We start from the raw sequence: 18,766 nt of genomic DNA on the forward strand, positions 1-18,766 counted from the left end.
AAGTTTTAATTGACCCATGAAGTACAATAGGTTGGAGGGTTTGAGCCTGAACATCTTTTCAATACAGGGGTTAACTGACCATGTAAGGTTGGGGTGATTAGAGAAGGCTGAATGCGCCTCCGGATGGACTGTAGGAGTGGCATTAACTGTGCTGCAGACCTCTTATCCCCAAGGATGTCCTCTACAAAATCTTTGTCCAATTGTGCTCGTGTATCGATATTGAAATGTTCGGCAGCCTTTAGGAGGTGATACTACAGCCGATTATCCCCAGGGGTGTCAGCCAGGGGTTGTCATGATGGTCCGGAGATTGTATATTGTAGATGCCATCGTCATAATACTGTCCAACATTAGGTCCCCTTGGTCTGCTATTGAACCAGGATCTTGAGAGCCTGAAGTATTAGAGGTCTTGGGATATGTCCTGCGAAGTAATTGGCTGGGCAGTGTCTAGTCGTGGTCTTATGGCAGCAGGTTGGTCTTTTGCTGCCTCCCCTTGTGAGGGCCCTTGGTGGTTCGACAGTTGATCATGGCGACGAACAAGTCAAAGTACGACATTCTTTGCATTATTGTGTCACATTTTTCAAGTTCCTTTAGGTGGGGCTTGGAAAACCTGTGTGAACAGGGGGAAGAGATACTCTGATGGAGGGTTGTTTTTTACTACATGGACCAGAAAGGGTGTCACTAGAGAGGGCTCTTTAGCCTTTAAAATAGGGGATTTAGAGAGTAGGGGCGTCAAAGATTGTGTTTTTCGACACTTTGGACATGAGGAGAGCGCCCGCAACATGTTTCTTAATAAGCTCCCTCATTTTAAAGCTAATGGAAAGGGCAGTCGATTCTTCCGACGCACGTTTGCCAGTACCAGGGTGTTTATCTGGTGTATTTGCGGTGTTGGGAAACGGACATCAGTGTCTGTTTTGAGGGCCCGACATGAGGCGAACACTATGACCCAGAGGACAGGGATTTTTCGGAACTTCCCTTCGACATTGCGTGTGGCTTAACGGTCGACAAAGTGAATGACTAAGTCATGGGGGTGGGGGTGGCTTTGTGTGGCGTGCAGTGTGGGTGGCTAAGCTGCTGTCTCTGTAGCAGAACCGTCGGCCTGCCTGATGGAGTAGGCGGCTCGCATGCGGGGAAACAGTCTGGCTCCAATTGCCCTCAGTGTCACTTAGGACGCCGATAATCACTGGCGGTTGCATCCACATCCCTATCGGCCTGCCTGGTGTGATTGACCCAGCACTTAGTCCTACAGTTCTTTAGTGTTGCAGGCCAAAACAGTTTGCAAAACTTGTGTGGGCGGGTGGGGAGTATCGGTACCCTGGGGAGGCAGATGTTACACACCTTGAGAGAGTCCTTCCAAGGCAACATTTCAATGGTGCGTTTTCCACAGTATGGAAAGGTGGCAGCCCGCGATGGAAAAGCGTTAAGCAAGATTGTATACAGTACCCTTTGGGTGCACTAAAACAACCCTGACCTCCTAGCAATAGGTACCCAACCTTTGGTTTAAGTCTGTACTGCACAGGTTGGTAGAGTGTTGAGCAGCCAGGCTCATCTCAAACGGGTCAATGTGAGCAGTAGGGGTGTTAGAGGTTCACAGTGACAGGTATCCAAATAAACTCTTCCACACAAGGTTTCTTGACTAAACTACCATCAATCAACAGTTTGAGTAAGCCTTCAGAAGGGGGCAATATAGTAACACAAATACACTCCAAAATACACACTTAGTTTCTCTAAATCAGCAAGCACCCATGTGGGATGGCACAGACACTTCCTACATCCTCAGGTGAATTAAATAGCTAGGACACTGGACATTAATATACCACTGTTAAATTTAGGGCAATACTTTAAATAAGTCAGAAAAAGGTTATTAGACTAAAACCAGAGATCTCACATTTTCTGAAGCGGGTAAGTACCATTGGTTACCCCCAATGCAAAGTAAGGTAACCCCTTCCTGGAAGGAAGACAACATAAGCAGAGAAGAGTCATTCAGGGAGCCAGGCCAGCCAATGTTAAGTTATAAAAAGTGAAGGAGAACTGAAGCACATCTTGCAGGTAAGTAAAAGTCTTGCACCATGTTTTGGAAGTCTTTGTAGAAATGAAATCAAAGGAGGGCCACAACCGGATTAGGCTTGTGAGGTAAAGAAGCTGTTAGCAACTCTACACATGCAACCAACACAAGTCTCCAACGAGGACAAGTGAGGTTACACAAGAGCCAAGTTTAGACTGTACTGTACCTTTAGGCTGAAGAAAAGTGCAGCACGTGGCTTCTGTTCCTGTGTAGCTCTTCAGATCCCAGTGTTCCTGGGCCTCAGTCGTGGGGACAAGAGGGAGGACTCCTGCACTGCAATGGGATGGTCACTGAATGCAAACCGGCAATCTTCAAATAAGTGACACTTCGTTGTTTCAGCTCTTCGCATCTATCGCAAATAAATCCACTACAGTTCCTGGCTGTCGAGATTGGGCTTTCCTTCCAAATGTGGGTCCAGCACTCTGTTGAGGTGGCTCAGGCTCGGTCAGTCCTGCTTCCTGGGAGTCCAAAGGATCTTCCTGGAGCTCTTGGCCAGCTTAAAAGCAACACAATCTAGTGTTCATTCTCTGGCTATTCAGTTCCAACAGCAACTGCAGTGGAATTTCAACCAGCTCCGAGAGGATGTCCAAGTGGCTTACTTTGGAGTTGATTGGTCCCACCAACTCAAGGGAAGAAGTCCTTACAGGGCTTCTCTAGTCAAAACGACAGTGGAGTTTCAGCACAGCAGCCGGGCTTCACTGGGCAAACCAAAGGTCCAGGAGTTGCAGCAGGCGTCCTCTTCAAGTAGTTCTTTGGATTCCTTTGTCCAGTGGTCGACTGCCTTCCAAGCCAAAAAGCCTTGCCTTTTATGCAGGTTTCTCCCATTAATTGCAGTGTAGCCATCAGTCACCCAGCACCCAAGAGTACATTCATGTCTATGAGACTAGGCACAGGGAGTTTTGGGCACCTCCCTCGCTTCCTGCCCCCGCCAGACACCCTGGAGCCAGAGTCAGGCTTTACTCGTGAATCACACCAAAGACAACACGAACAAAGGGACCAAACCTGGTTTAGCGCGCAGATTAAATCAAGAAGGACCTTTCCACAAAGAAAAAGGCAAAAAAAGACGGGCCATTTTGACAAAATGGCACAGTTTGGTGCTTTACTGCAGCTGCGAAGGCAGTCTGCAGTAAATGCACACCACAGTAGTTAAAAGTAAACCACTGCCAACACACATTCAAAGGAAAGTAACAAAAATGTTACATGAGAGACTAGACAAAGGGGATACCAAGTAACCCCTCCAGTACCCCATTGTAAGAGTGGGTGCTGGGTCTAGAAAGTTACAAGTGTAAGTAAAGTCAATTTCACTTTACTGTTCTTGGAAACAGTTTATCCAAGAGAGGCATTTAAACATTGGGAAATCAAAGCCTGTGCCACTGCACTGTTAAGGTTTGAATGCAGTACCCTCGGTACTACAGGTAGAGGCAACCCAACCTTTGTTATAAGCTTGTACTACACAGTTTTGGTAGCGTGTTGAGCAGCCAGGCTCATCTCAAGAGGGGAAATGTGAGCTGTAGCGAGTTACAAAGATTCACAGTTACAGGTATTCAAATAAACACTCCAGGTTCCTTGCATAACAAATTATCAGTCAGTTATAAAGCCTTCTTTAGAAGGTAGCAATTTACTAGCAACAAATGCACTTCAATACTGTACACTGAGTTTCTGAACCAGACAAGACCCTTTTGGGATGGCCCACAGACAACTTACACCCACAGGTGACTTCAATAACAAGGGTGCTGTGGAAATTTAGATCTTACTGCTGGCATTCAGAACACAAGTTGGTAAAAGGCAAAGGTTATTAGAACACAAGAGATCAATGTTCTTAAGCAGGGCAAATAGTTTTAGAATGCAATAGAAGAGTTTCAATTCAATAGGCTAAGCCAAAGTCAATGGGCAAAAGTCTTTGTATATGATGCATCACTTCAGGTAACTAAATGGAAAAGCATTTGCACAAGTTCTTAGGCATCTTTGATAAAAAGAAGAATCATATGTAGGGCCACAAGCTGATTAGACGTGAGTTGCAGAAGCTACAAGCACTTCCACAGTAAGAGGTAAGTTCTTAGACTTGTTTTACAGTACCTTGGTAAAGCAGAAAAGATGCAGCTGAAGACTTCTGTTCCTGTCCAGCTCTGCAGATCTCACAGTTCCTGGGCCTCAGTCGTGGGGACAAGAGTAAGGACGTCGGGGGACTCCTACACTACAGAAGTACTGTCATAACTGGCAACATGGAAAACTTTGGCTGTTTCCCGTTTCAGCTCCTTGTGGTACAGCAAATGGCAATAAGCATGGTTCCAGCTGTCAAGGTGGACTTTCCTCACATCTGAGGTCCTGCACTCAACTGAGGGGGGTCAGGCTTGGTCAGTCCTGCTTCGTGGGAGTCCAGAGGCTCTTCCAAAAGCTTTAGGCCAGCTTACAAGCAACGCACTGAATCTGGTGTCCCTCTCCCTGGTTCTACGGTTTCCTGCAGCAACTGAGGCAATTCAACCAGCACCGAGATGCATGTCCAGGTGGCTTACTTGGGAGTTGATTGGGCCCACCAACTCAAATGGAGAAGTCCTTGCAGGGCTTCTCTGTCGATGCAAACTTGACAAATAGTCACTGCAGTAGGGCTTCACCAGGCAAACCAACGGTCCAGGAGTTGCAACAGGCGTCCTTCAAGCTCTTCTATGGTTCCTTCATCCAGTGGTCGACTCTGCCTTCAAAGCCAAAAGACACGCCTTTTATTCAGTTCGCTCCCATTCTTTCCAGCACAGCTGTCTCACCCGGGAGGGTGGCTGTTCTTGCCGGACAGTCAGCCAGCCAACCACCACAGAGTGCATTTGGGTCTCCTAGGAGACCAAGCACAGGGCGTTCCGGGCACCTCTCTCACTTCCTGCCTACCCCAGACAATTGTGCACCAGAGGCGGGTGTCTCAGAAACTCAGCCAAAGGCGAAATGAACAAAGACCAAACCTGGTTTGGCGCACAGAGAAACTCTCTAGAAGGACCTTTCAACAAAGACCTGGCAAAAAAAGAAGACTGGGCACCTTTTTAGCAAAGATGGCTGGACGCCGTTTTGAAAAAGATGGCTCCTGTGTTTCACGTTAACGGGTCCGCGCACAGTCGCGGTAAATGTAAACCTAGGTAGTTCAAAACAAAGCCACTGCCACCAGCCAGTCAACTGAGGAAAGTGTAACAAAAGATGTTACATGCGTATTTAGACAGGGGATACTAAATAACCCCTCCATCACTCTATTGTAAAATAGCATTGTGCTTGCTAGAACCAGCACACCAGAAGTAAAGCCAATTTCACTTTACTGCCATGGGAAACAGTTTATCCCAGAGAAGGTATTTAAACTTGGGAAATCTGGAAGACTTCCCTGTGGCACAGCACTTGAAGGTGCTTTGTGACAATTGTAAAAGATGATGCCTATGGAGTTGATTAGACTCCATACCCAAAAAGAAAGTGTATAAAATCACATTAAAATTCGAGAGTGGGTAAAAAGCGTCCCACTCCAGGTAAAAGCAGCAAGTCCTCAAAATCCAGCAAAGATTCTGGGGGTCTCTAAGGTAAAGGGAATTGGAGTGCTGGAGGGGTTACTTAGTATCCCCCTTGTCTAGCTTCTTGTGTAGCATATTATATGTTACCCTTACCTCAATTGACTGGCTGGTGGCAGTGGTTTTGTTTTGAACTACCTTGGTTGGCATTAACTGCCATCTTTGCTAAAATGGTGCCCGGTCTTTTTTCGTCAGGTCTTTGTGGTAAGGTCCTTCTAGAGAGTTTCTCTGCGCGCCAAACCAGGTTTGGTCTCTTTGTTCATTTCACCTTTGGCAGGGTTTCTGAGAGAAACCCACCTCTGGCGCATGTGTGTAGTAGGCAGGCAGTGGGGGAGGTGCCCAAAACTCTGCTTAGTCTTCCAAGAGACTCAAATGCACTCTGTGGTGATTGGCTGGCTGACTGTCCGGCAAGGACAGCCACCCTGCTGGGCGAGTGACAGCTACGCTGGAATGAATGGGAGTGAACTGAATAAAAGGCAAGATGTTTGGCTTGGAAGGCAGTCGACCACTGGACGAAGGAACCCAAGAAGAGCTTGAAGAGGACGGCTGCTGCAACTCCTGGACCGTTGGTTTGCCCCATTGCAGTGACTACTTGCCAAGTTTGCATCGACAGAGAAGCCCCTGTACGGACGACTTATCCTTTGAGTTGGTGCAACCAATCAACTCCAAAGTAAGCCACCTGGACACCCATCGCGAAGCTGGTTGAATTTCCTCAGAGTTGCTGCAGGAAACCTTATAGCCAGGGAGAGGAACACCAGATTGTGTGCGTTACTTTCAAGCTGGCCTAAAGCTTTTGGAAGATCCTCCGGACTCCCACAAAGCAGGACTGCCTAAGCCCCCTCAGCAGAGTGCGGGACCCCAGAAGTAAGGACAGTCCACCTAGACAGCCAGGAACCACACCATTTGCTGTACCGCAAGGAGCTGAAATGCGAACCAGACGCTGAAAGTGAAGTTTGCCGATTGACAGTCCCATTGCAGGAGTCCCGACATCCTCCCTCTTTTCCCCAAAACCGAGGTCCAGGAAGAGAGAGATCTGCGGATCTGTACACGAACAGAGGTCATGAGATGCATCTTCTCTTCTTTACCAAGGTACTGTAAAATAAGTAAGAGAACTTACCTCTTACTGTAGAAGTGCTTGTAACTTCCACAACTCAAGCCTAATTAGCTTGTGGCCCTACATTTGATTTTTCTTTTCATCCAAGACTAAGAACTTGTGCAAAGACCATTTACTTACCTGAAGTGCTGCATCCTATACAAAGACTTGCCTGTTGACTTTGCCTATTGAATTGAATGACTAATTGCTATCTGAAAGTATTTGCCCTGCTTATGAATATTTGTAATTTCTTGTGGTCCAATAACCTTTGCGTTTTACCAACATTTTGTTCTGAATGCCAACAGTAAGATATTAAGGTCCCCAGCACGCTTGTTCTTGAAGTCACTTGTGGGTGTAGGTTGTGTCTGTGGGCCATCCCAAAAGGGTCTTATCCGATTCAGAAACTTGGAGTGTGCAGTACTGAAGTGTATTTGTATGTTACTAGTATATTGCTCCCTTCTGAAGAAGGCTTTATAACTGACTGATACATTATTGTTTATGCAAGAAACCTTGAGTATAAGTTTATTTGAATACCTGGAACTGTAACTCCACTACAGCTCACGTGTCCCCTCTTGAGATAGGCCTGGCTGCTCAACACGCTACCAAAACTGTAGTACAAGCTTATACCAAAGGTTGGGTTGCCTATACATTTAGTCATAGTAGTTTGTAGTGTTCCCAGAGGGTACTGCAGTCAAACTTAACCTAACAGCCAGTGACACATTCTGCGTTTTGTGCGTTTGGCTGCAAGAGGTGTGAGAATCGGAGGGTCAGAGGGGGAAGGGGATGAATTGACTGTTTTAGAAAGGGCAAGACATGCTACTTTTAGAGAAGGGAAAGGTGATGAAGGGGGGAGGTCTGTCGGTGGGGGTCAAGGAGCGGAGGGTGGTGGGTAGGGCCAGAGGGATTTGCAGGTGAAGCAGGGGAGTCCGTTTTGTGGATTTTGAGGGTTGCAGAGGTCCTAGTGGGTCTGCGATGACAAGGAGATGGTGGGATTTTGAAGAAATGGCTTTGGAGGTGAAGGGGTGGGGGATGGATGGAATGGATGTTGGCACAGGGCCAACGATGGTGCGACGTGGATCTCTGGCCCTGTGGGTGAATGCTGGTGGGGGGGGGGGTCAAGGTTTTTTTGGCAGGGTGGGACCGAGGTGGGGCAAGTTGGAGGAAGTTCATGCGTGACCGCACCAATACCGCAATAGTAGGGAGGGTGGGGTGTTTGTTTTTGTAGCGCCAGAGAGCTCCTCTGGCTTGGGAGTTGGAAATTGCATGGGGGTAGGGGGTTCTCAGTGGTTACCAGTCAAATGGTCGACACCATTTGGTCGACAGGACAATTGGTCGACACCATTTGGTCGAATGCCAAATGGTCGAATTTTTTTTTTTTACCCCTTTTTTGGTTTTTTTTGGGGGGTCCCCCCTAACCCCCTTTTTTTTTCCCCACACGAAAACCCACAAAACACATATATAAAAAAAAAAGTCGACCATTTGGCATTCGACCAAATGGTGTCGACCAAATTGCAGTTGACCAGTTTGTTGTCGACCAATTGACCAGACACCGTTCTCAGTGGAGGCCTGGGGGTGAGTGGGGGCAGGGGGTGAGGGGGATGGGCTGATGTGTGTGGGAAAAGGGTGGGGGCGGGTGGTATTTGGCATGCCAGAGTGCTATGGTCTTAAGAGTTAGAGGGGGTATGGTGACTGGGGGACCGCAAAAGGGGGGGTCAGAGTGTATGGGTGTTCGAGTGCAGAGGTCTGAGTGCAATGGCATTAAGGCAGGATTCGTGAATGAATGAGCTACTATGAAGGCCATGAGCCGGGTGGGGTGCATTGTGTTAGGCGGGGTAAGGGCAGTGGTACGGAGGGGCAGGGTTGTGGGGGCAGAGAGGCAGTCTTGGTTGTCGTGGTATCTCAGTCAGGCAAGTTAGTCGTGGTTGTGGCTTGGAGTAGTGCAACAGGTGAGCGATGTGGGGGTCAGAGTAGCAGCAGATACAGAGGATTAGGACAGAAGTTATCAGGGTCAAAGCACCCAAGACTTAAGAAAGCAGGAGATGTAGTAAGTTACTGCAACAGCAGCAAGATTTAGGCCACCTTGACAGAGGGAGCAGCAAACAACCGGGGTGCAGCAGGAGTAGCAGTAGATTCAATAGCAGCACCCAGATTTGTGATGCCTGGGTAAAGGGATAAAGGGCTTAACACAGGGCACAATAGTAAGTGTAATAGCAGTAGATGTGATAGTTCCTAAATCTGGGAGAGCTGTATAGAAGGGACCTAATGGGGCACAACAGTAAATGCAATAACAGTAGCGCCTAGATTTGCGACACTTGGATAGGAGGAGGGCTTAACAGGGGTATGGAGGGTGCGGGGGGAGACAGTAAATGCAATAACAGTGAATGCACAATTTAAAACAATACAGGGGTGTAGGAAGGCTTTATCTAAGAGCCTTGGTGTCCAGATTCCCAAGTTCCAATCTGCACATTCTTATCTAGATCTGACAAGCTAATATGCAACAATTCTATCTAGCTGTGAAGAAAACTAATATTCAACAATGATGTGGGCTAATATTCACTATTCTGTCTGGTGTGGCACAGGCTAAGTTATTCAGGGTTCTAGCTAGATGTGACGCTGGGTGGCATGCACAATTCTATCCGGATGTGACGCAAGGCAACAAGTAAAAACTCTGTGTGTGACAGTGCAAGTATCCAGAATTCTACCCATGTGTGACAGAGTCTGATAAGAGCAAACTATCTAGAGTGGACACAGGTTGATATTTACAATTCTAGCAAAGGTGGCCAGCACAGATAGTGTACAGTTCATCTGGGTGGGCGTGAAGGCTAGACAGGGCAGCTGACAGCTCAGTGGATGTGTATGAGGTTATTGCTTTTAAATAGGGATCGGTGCATTATGGAGGCTTATAGTTGAAGTGTGGTAGGGAGCATACTATCAATGAGAGGTGGGCCAGTACAGTGGGGCGCAGTGATAGTTGTGTACCCTGTCTCCACCACACCTACTTAGTCTGTCGCTGCTGGTTGACGGTTGCCTGATTCTCCTGCTGACACCTGCAGACAGAATTTGGAGCTGCCTCTCTAGGAGCAGTCCTTCGCCTCGGAGTCATCGCTGCAGGGCTGCATAGGGCAAAGGGCTTCCCTAGCACAATTGTTATGAGGACCCTCAGCCAATACGACTCCATAGGTGGGATTCCACCTAAGCAACGACAGAAATGGGATTAGTGGGAGGAGTGAGCGTGAGGTGGCAATGGGGTGGGAAAAGCAGAAATGCTGCTCGGATTAGGCTGCCTATGGCACCTTATGCACCAGCACCTACGATCAAACCTATTGCCTCATGATCTCGGTCCAGCACTCTTGTGAGGAGACTTCAAGGAGTGAAATCTTGTTTCTGGAGGTCCAACAGGAGTCCACTGAAGATTCAGCAAAATTCGTTCACAAGAAGCAGTTACACAGCATGGATGGATTCACATGCTCATGAATATTCCCCGTCAGGCTGGAATCCTCGGTAAAGAAAAAAAATCAGTTTATTTAATTTCTGAACTGTCTGTCTTTCTCCTAACAACCAATCGCTGGTCTCTAGGTCATACTGCCCCCAGCCATTGACTACTCTACCTAAGCCCCTCTAGCAGTGTTCTTCAGATTTGGTAGCACGTGAAGTGGCAGTAGGTTCAAAAGGATGAAGCATCATGGATTTTGCTAGGGAGAATTCTCATTAATGTGCCATTTCTTCACATTAGAGGACCCCAGCAACTTTGCTGGATTTTGAGGACCGTTTTTTACCTGGAAAGAGCGTGAGCCTTTCCCCCCCCCCCCCTCTCTTGTATTTTGATGTGTTTTACTCTTGTGTTCTTTGATTATGGAGTTTTAAGATCACTCCATAGGCATATTTTCATGCGCTACACAGCACCCTGAGCGCAGTGACACAGGGATGTCTTTAGACTTCCCACAGGTATAAATGCCTTCTCTGGGATAAACTGTTACCCAGAGAATGTAGAGTTAAATTGACTTCACTAAAATTTTAAATTCCTAGACCCAGCACACACTATTTTCCTATAGAGTGCTGGAGGGCTTACCTAGTATTCCCTGTGTCTAGAAACTCATGTAGCAGTCAAATGCTACCTTTTTCTATCGAAATAGCTCATAGCAGTGGTTTTAAAACAAACTACCATGATTTTTCCCCGACCGCGAACACTGGTAGCTAAAAATGGCAGGAGCCATGTTTTTCAAGATGGTGCCTTAAACCCCTTTGTTTAAACTGGTCAGTCATTTTTCACCATTTCTGTTTGGAAAGGTCCTTCTAGTGTTTGTCTCTGCGCGCCAAACCAGGTTTGGTCCCTTTGTTTCTATGCCTTTGGCGGGCTTCAGTACTGAAGACCGCCTCTGGCGTCTGAGAGTCTGGGATGGGCAGGAAGTAAAGGAAGGTGTCCGAAAATCTCTGTGCATAGACTCCTAGGAGACCCAAGTGCACTCTGACGTGATTGGCTGGCTGACCGGCAAGGACAGCCACCTTGCTGGGTAAGTGGCAGCTAGGCTAGAATGAAAGGGAGAAAAAACTTTAAAAAGGTGAGTCTCGTGGACTGGAAAGCAGAGTCGACCACTGGAACGAAAGAATCAAAGATGAGCTGGAAGAGGACGGCTGCTGCAACTCCTGGACCGTTTGTTTGCTCCTGCTGCAGGTCCAAATTGCCAAGTTCATCTCAACAGAGAAGCCTTTTGAAGGACGACTTCTTCCTTCGAGTTGGTGGGACCAATCAACTTGTAAGCCACCTGGATACCATTCCCGTAGCTGGTTAGGATTAACCAGTGGGGAAGGACACCAGCTTGTGCGCTTGAATTACAGCTACTGGAACTGAAGTGACTCCATTTTGTCAGCATTTTTCTGACGATCCCGTGCAGTGCAGGAGTCTACCCAAGTCATCCTTCTTGTCCCACGACTGAGGCTCAGGAACAGTGAGATCTGCGGGAACTGCCAGGAACCAACCTTATGCTGCATCTTGTTCTTCATATTAAGGTACTGTGCCAACCCGATTGAGAGAATTTACCTCTCGCGGTGAAAGCAGAACTTTCCCAACTTGCAGTCCTAATCAGCTTTTGACCCAACATATGATTCTTTTTCGTACAAACAACTTGAGAACTTTGGCAAAGACTTTACTGTTTACTTCAAGAACTACTCTTTCCTATCCAAGACACTAGCCCATTGACTGTGGCCTAGGTTTATTGAACTGAATCGAGTCCTCTAGTGAACTAAAACTATTTGAACTGCCTAAGGAAGCATTTGTGATCTATTATGCTAACTTGTGCCTTTTTGCTCCCATTGAAAGCAACTGAAAGGCCATTTTGCTCCTATTTCAGGGGAGCCTAATTTGTTCAGAAACATTGGATTAGTATTGAAATGTGTTTGTGTATAATATTAAGTTGCCTCCTTCTAGTGAAGGTTTTCTAAATGATTGTATAATAAATTAATAAGTGTATTACCAAGAAACCTTGAGTGTGTCTACTTGAACCACTGATTGTAAGACCTCTGTGTAACCTCTTTTACTGCTGACATTTCCTCTTGAGATAAGCCTGGCTGCTCAGCTCGCTACCACAAACTGTAGTACAGACTTATACCAAAGGTTGGTTTTGCTTACACCTGTAGTCCTAATTGTATGTGGTGGTCCCAGAGGGTACTGCATGCAATTCTGCCTAACAGATTTGAAACCCTCATTCAAATTGACACAGCCATTCACCCCCTGTAAATTTACCAGCCCCCTTCCAATCCTCCTACCTCAAGCGGATTAAAATACTGAGCACCACACTGGGTAACAATGACAATACGTGACAGCTACACATGCACTGAAAACAGATTCCTGGTGAGCGCAGTGTCACACAAGACAGAATTACACATAAAACAATGAGGTGTCCAATGAGGGCATCAACTGCACTTTAGATAGAAAGCAGACAATAGGTTTAGCACAAGAAGTTAAGCTGCTCCAATTATAATGGGGAGAAAATAACTAGTCTTCAGGTGACAGAGGCCTCTTGTCAAGGATGAATGCGAAAAGGACTTCAGCTGTGGTGGGGAAACAGCCTAGAGGCCACGAGCAGCAGAGCCACCAGGATCATGCTCCTCAATCATGCATTACAGTACAGATAGGAGCCGGTACAGAGGCTACTTCAGACTAGAGATGGTCAAGTAGTAGGAATAAAATACTTTTTTCTCGCTGGTGAATGAGCGGGAAATGTTGGGCACCTATTGGGAAACTTACAAAATTCAAACTGAGGTGTTGTCCAATTCTGAATAACCATTTCAGCCGCACATGTGTCCTCAGGCAATGGGAGGTATTGGGGTTTCTGGACCCTGAACCCGTGTTCCACGGTTCTAAACACACGGCTACCATGCACAGACTCTGGACAGAGCCCACAAGGAAGCATGACCATATGTGGCCACTGCCTATCCTTTAATAGGAGGAAGACTGCCTACAAAAACATAGGTCTGGATAGACTGCTTAAACAAAAAAGTAGCCATTTTGGTCATTACAGCGACAAAAGTTACATTGGCTGTGCACAATTTTTTTCCAGTGCACTAGTAAACTTTATTAACAAATATACTTCTACAGACTGTCAGGGACTCCAATGGTGAGAAATGTCACAGAATGCAAAACAGGTACAAGGCATTCTTGGACTAGTCTCCATAGGAGAGGTAATAGGGCTACATTGAGCTAGAAATGGGAGACAGGGTGCCCACCGTACTGGTAGCCTTAAGCAAGGGGGTTAACATTTGGCTTTCCTGATGTTTGGAATATTTTGAACACTTCTCCATCCGACCTAGTCAGTGTTGTAAATGGCGATGGATCATGTAAGTCGCATTCAGAGAAGCAAAGGTTGCAACACCACGCCTATGGGGCGGAACCAGTTCTTGGCCAAGCAGTGAGTTGTAGTCGTAAGTGAGGTGGTAAAACCACCATACTTCTCCAAAAAGAGTACGAAAAATAACCTATCAGATATGGGGTCAAAGCGAAGGCCGCCAAAATGGCAACAAAGACCACATTTCCTAATGTTTGTTTTACATTGCTTAAAAAGTTTAATTTGTTATTTTTGAAATTGTATACATTGGTTTATATTTGATATTTTAATAGAGCCAACACTCATGTAAACCATTGCCACATAATTGACTTTCCTCCACCCATCTAAACTCAGTGAAGTGTCGGTGTACTTTACCAGCATGCCTTTGCAAGAACTAATTGTTATTTTCAGAGCAAGCATTTTTGGCATATATTGGTTTAGCTATAAAATATGTCACTCACTTCCAGTCCCGGGAGATGAAATACTGCAGTTCTAGCAGCCTGTGCTCACACTCTTCCACCATCTTCTCTGTGTACAAGTGCTCCATCAGGCAGGAAAGGACCCTATGTCCAGAGAAAAATGGAAAGTCCACACTGTTAATCAAGCACAAGAAATCTTTGTCTATGAAGGAGCAATAAACGCTGTCCCACGACAGAATACCGTGCAGCCAGCATGTGCTAACAGTAAGGTATGAGACATAGGTAGAAGAGCGACACCACAGTTGTTGCAGGTTACTGATGAACACGTAGATCCCACAACAAAACAAACTAACACTGGGAATCATTAACTGCCCCAAAGAAGCCTTATGCCTTGAGTCGATGGTTCTTACACTGACCTCAACTCCGTCAAATTAAACCACCTTTCATTTGCATGGACACATTTCCCTTAAAAAAGGAACCATTTTTTCTTAAATTTCTGCCACAACATTCCTGTACAGGGTACAACCTAAAACGCCAGATTACAAGTGTATTAGCACTTAAGATGAACATGCATAGGCAATACCAGCAGTTTGGGCTTTTGTGTAGGCATGATAAAAGGCACTTACCAGGTACTGCTGTAGTGGTATTAACTGACTAGATGGTAACAGGTGCCCGAACATGGGCATCTAATAGCCGTGCCTGGCCAATGCCTCATATCACACAACCACATTTTTTTAAAACTTTTATTTTCATTGTTGCCATCAAAAACAGAAGACAAAGAAACCAACACAAATCAAGAATAGCATCAAACTGAACACCCCTCCCCCCCAATAGCGCCAATGGATTCCGCCCAGCCGTATCCCCCGCCACGTATTAACCGTAAATGTCCAAGAGCTTGAGTCTCTGGGCGCACCATTGCTCCCCGAATTCCCCTTTCAAGTAGGCCAGTGTCTCTCCCCAATCTGCCGAGAAATTCTACAGCTTGTTATTAACTGCATAAGATGCCCATTCCATCGATACTATATCCCACATTTTCCTTAACCACTCTTGCTCCGTCGGGATCGCGGGGCTCTTCCACCTCTGAGCGATGAGGGCCATCGCAGCCAGCGTGAAGATGACTCTTGACTTGGTTCTACCCTTCACCTCCTCCTCGCCGCCCAATCCTCTTTCCCAGTAGAATCTCCCGTGGGTCCCGATTGGTGCCCTCCCCCAGCGACAGAGGGCCTGCGCAACCCCGCTCCAGAAAGGCCTGATGACGGGACAATCCCACCATATGTGGGCCGCTGAGCCCACTTCCCCTCCAACATTTTGCCTCAGTCGACGGGTACATCGCGTGCAGGCGAGCCGGAGTATAGTGCCAGCCATACAAATATTTATACCATGCCTCTTGTAGCTGAGGCGCCCTCACTACCCTTGGGATCATCTTCCAAAGCCTCTCCCAGTCCTCCTGGACCATGCTGAAGCCCGGTTGCTGCTGCCAGCTTCTCATACGCCCATATGGTTACTGGGCCTGCATGCTCTAGTTGCCTATACAAATCTGAGATTAACCCTTTGGACCCCTCATGAGTGGTGAGAAATCGCTCAAAATGTGTGAGGTCCCGCGTCGCTGCCTTCCTCATTTCCCCAGACATTACCCAATGCCTAATCTGGAAGTAAAGATGTCTCTCCCATTCCCCCCCCACCCCAAATTCCTGCTTGCATTCCTCAAACGTGTTCACCCTTTCACCACTAAACATATCCCTCAAGGTTCTACAGCCCCCTCTCTCCCACTGTACGAATGCCCCTTGCTCCAGCCCCGGTGTGAAGTCCCCCATTATTGAAGATTGGGGTGAACGGAGACGGGAAGGTCGTGATCCCTCGCTTCTCCACTGCCCTGTCCCAGTTATCCACCACACCCTTCGTAATCACACTTAAATATAGAGAAGGCCTCAGTCTTCGCGGGAGCCACAATACTTCCCCCAAATGGTGCTGAGCTACAGCTCTATCCATTTTTACCCAGTGCTTAAGAAAGGTTTCTGAAAACCATTCCCTGATCACCCTTAGTTGAGCTGCTTCATGATAACGGCGAAAGTCAGGGAAAGCCACGCCCCCCACCCCCTACCTCTGGAAGCCACTAGCAACCCCTGGATAAACGCGGCCTCTTACCCTCCCAGATGAACTCTTTGGCCGCCTTATCTAGTCTCTTAAAAAAACTTTGTGGGACTGGAAGGGGGATAGCCTGAAAAAGATACAACACTTGGGGAAGCACCACCATTTTGAGGACAGCACCCCTCCCCAACCAGGACAATCTTAGAGCGCCCCATCTTCTTAGATCTTTCTTGATTGCTAACAAGGGCTCATAGTTGGCCCCACACCAACCCGCCAGAGAAGGCGTTATCCTGACTCCCAGGTAGTGCAGCCCAGTGGGGCTCCACTTGAATGGGGAAGTCGCCCGAGTCTCTTCCGCCTCCTGCTTCCATAGGGACAAATTCATAAGCTCAGATTTCTGAAAATTGACTTGCTAACCAGATAGCTCACCAACTTTGGTCAGTAGTTCTGCGCTTGCTCTAATGGAAACCTTAGGGTTAGTGAGGGTGAGCAACAGGTCATCGGCGAAAGCCGCTAGTTTATGCGGCCTCCCCCCAAATGGTATTCCCCGATTCTCCTCCGCCTCACGAATGGCGAGAAGCAGATATATTGCATAAAGTCAAGGGGAGAGGGGGAACCCCTGCTTCGTCCCCTGCCCCAATCTAAACGGCTGGGACATCTCCCCATTCACAAGGATCCGCGATATGGGATTCCTATAGTTGGCTGAGACCATTTTTATAAATCCCATACCCAGGCCCATCCTTTCCATCACCTGAAATCAGAATGACCACTCCACCCGGTCAAACGCCTTTTCAGCATCAAGCGCCAAAAGAACTGCCGGAGTGGATGTCTTACGCGATTTCTCCACCAGGTGGGCCACCCTTCTAATATCGGCGGTTTGCCTCCCCACGACAAAGCATGACTGGTCCTGGTCGATCAAAAAGGGTAAATGCCTTTCCAGGCGCTTCGCCAAGATTTTGGTGAACACTTTTGCCTCTGTGTTTATAAGGGCAATGGAACGGTATGAGGTACATCCCTCCGGGTCCTTCCCCACTTTGTGGACGAGAGAAATTTTGGCCTCCTCCATCGAAGGAGTAATACAACCCCCTCACCAAATCTAGTAAACAATTGCGTTAAGTGCGGAACCAAGAGGTGAGAGAAAGCCCTATAAAAAGGAGGCCGCGTAGCCATCAGGCCCAGGAGCCTTGCTGAGGGGAAGCGTTGCTATTGTGGCCCTAACCTCATACTCTAATTGGTCGGCCTAAATCCTCGCCTTCCTCTCTGGACAATCTTGGGCGAGGGAGGACCCCCCAGGAACTCTTTCTGCGGCTGTGTGTGGGCTTTGTGAGGAGTAGTGCTACATAAAATTCTACCAACCTCCCCTTTATCTCTTCAGCCTGGGTGAGCCTCTTTCCCCCCCTCATCTTTAATTGCTGGTATAACCTTCTGCTCCCTTTGTCCCCTCAGAGGGAGAGCTAGGAGTGAGTCTGCCTTATTAGCCTTGGCGTAACATTTTTGCCTGACCCGGAGCATAGCTTCTTCCACTTTAGTACGCAAGATCCTCAGCTGGCCTTCCGCCAACCTATATTTCCTGTATGCCTTCCGAGAAGGGGTCTCCTGAACCAACGCTCCAGCCACTTCAACCTCATTTTCCAGCTGGGTTTCCGGGCCCCTCATTAATCTACTTCTCTGCTTTCACAACGATGATTTCCCCCTCAAGGTCGCTTTAAAGGCATCCCACCTCACACTCTGGATCGTGTCCCACCTGTTCCCATCAAAGAAATCCAGGATTCTATCTCCCAGCTCCTCTCTCAGTGCCTGATCCCTCAAGAGCGCCTCCGGGAACCTCCAACTCCAAACACACGGCCTGCGCCCCCTGAGCCGCATAGTCATTCGCCCAACTTTGTGGTCTGCTATCCCTAGGGGGCCCACCTCCACATCCTCCACCTGCCCCACCCGGCAGGCAGAGATTCAAATGTAATCAATTCGGGACTGTTCTATGAACATCTGATAGAAAGGTAAATCCCTCCTCCTCCCCCCGTATTGCACGCCATACATCGCTCAGCCCGGCCTCCTCCCATCTCGCCCTCAACTGAGGAGATGCAACCGCGCCGCCCCGTTCCCTTTCATGTCGGACCGGTTGTCCTTCCTATCCCAGGCTAGATTGAAATCCCCCATCAGTATCACCTGACCCCTAGCAAATTCTCTAAAATGCCCAATATATCCCGCAAGAATTGGTCCTGGCCCAGATAGGGGAACACTGAGGCAATAGTGTATTGAGACCCAATATCTCCCCCTTCACCATAATGTAACTCCCATTGCTGTCCCCGAGGATATCCTGGGGTCTAAAGTTAATTCCCTTCCCAAAAGCCAGGGCGACTCCCCCCTCTCGTCGTGGGGCCCGATGCAAACAGTATCAGTGGGAAGCCCCTCAGGCGCAGGCGACAGTGGTCCCGCTTTAATAAATGCGTCTCCTGCAACCCCAGCACATCTGGCTTTTGAGACTTAGTAAACAGCTCCAGCTTTGTTCTTTTGAGGGGGGAGTTCAGCCCCCTTGAATGCTGCATTGAATGCTGCATTAAGGAGCAGCTCACCAACCGCGCCCCCATTTTACCCTTACCGCACCTCCCCTTCCCCTCCTGGGGAGGGTACCTACCTCCTTCCCTTTCCATTCTGCCGAGCCCAGAGCACCTACCCCCTCCATCGGCAACCATGGTGTCCCCAAACCCTCCCTCCCCCTCTCTCCACCTGTAAACCACAACTATGGGTGA

The 18,766-nt window shown here is 47.8% G+C and overlaps 1 protein-coding gene across 2 annotated transcripts in view; it reads right to left on the minus strand.

Moving 5' to 3' along the window:
* The window catches only part of GLG1 (golgi glycoprotein 1), a 1,453,447-nt gene that overhangs the window by 1,009,616 nt on the left and 425,065 nt on the right, over positions 1–18,766 (minus strand). For both annotated transcript variants that reach the window (XM_069655141.1, XM_069655148.1), the window contains exon 10: positions 13,971–14,072. In XM_069655141.1, coding sequence (XP_069511242.1) covers positions 13,971–14,072 — 102 coding nt within the window. The remainder of the gene's footprint in view (positions 1–13,970; positions 14,073–18,766) is intronic.

The sequence above is a fragment of the Ambystoma mexicanum genome, chromosome 1p, assembly GCF_040938575.1.
Source record: "Ambystoma mexicanum isolate Mex_15411 chromosome 1p, UKY_AmexF1_1, whole genome shotgun sequence".
NCBI lineage: Eukaryota > Metazoa > Chordata > Amphibia > Caudata > Ambystomatidae > Ambystoma > Ambystoma mexicanum.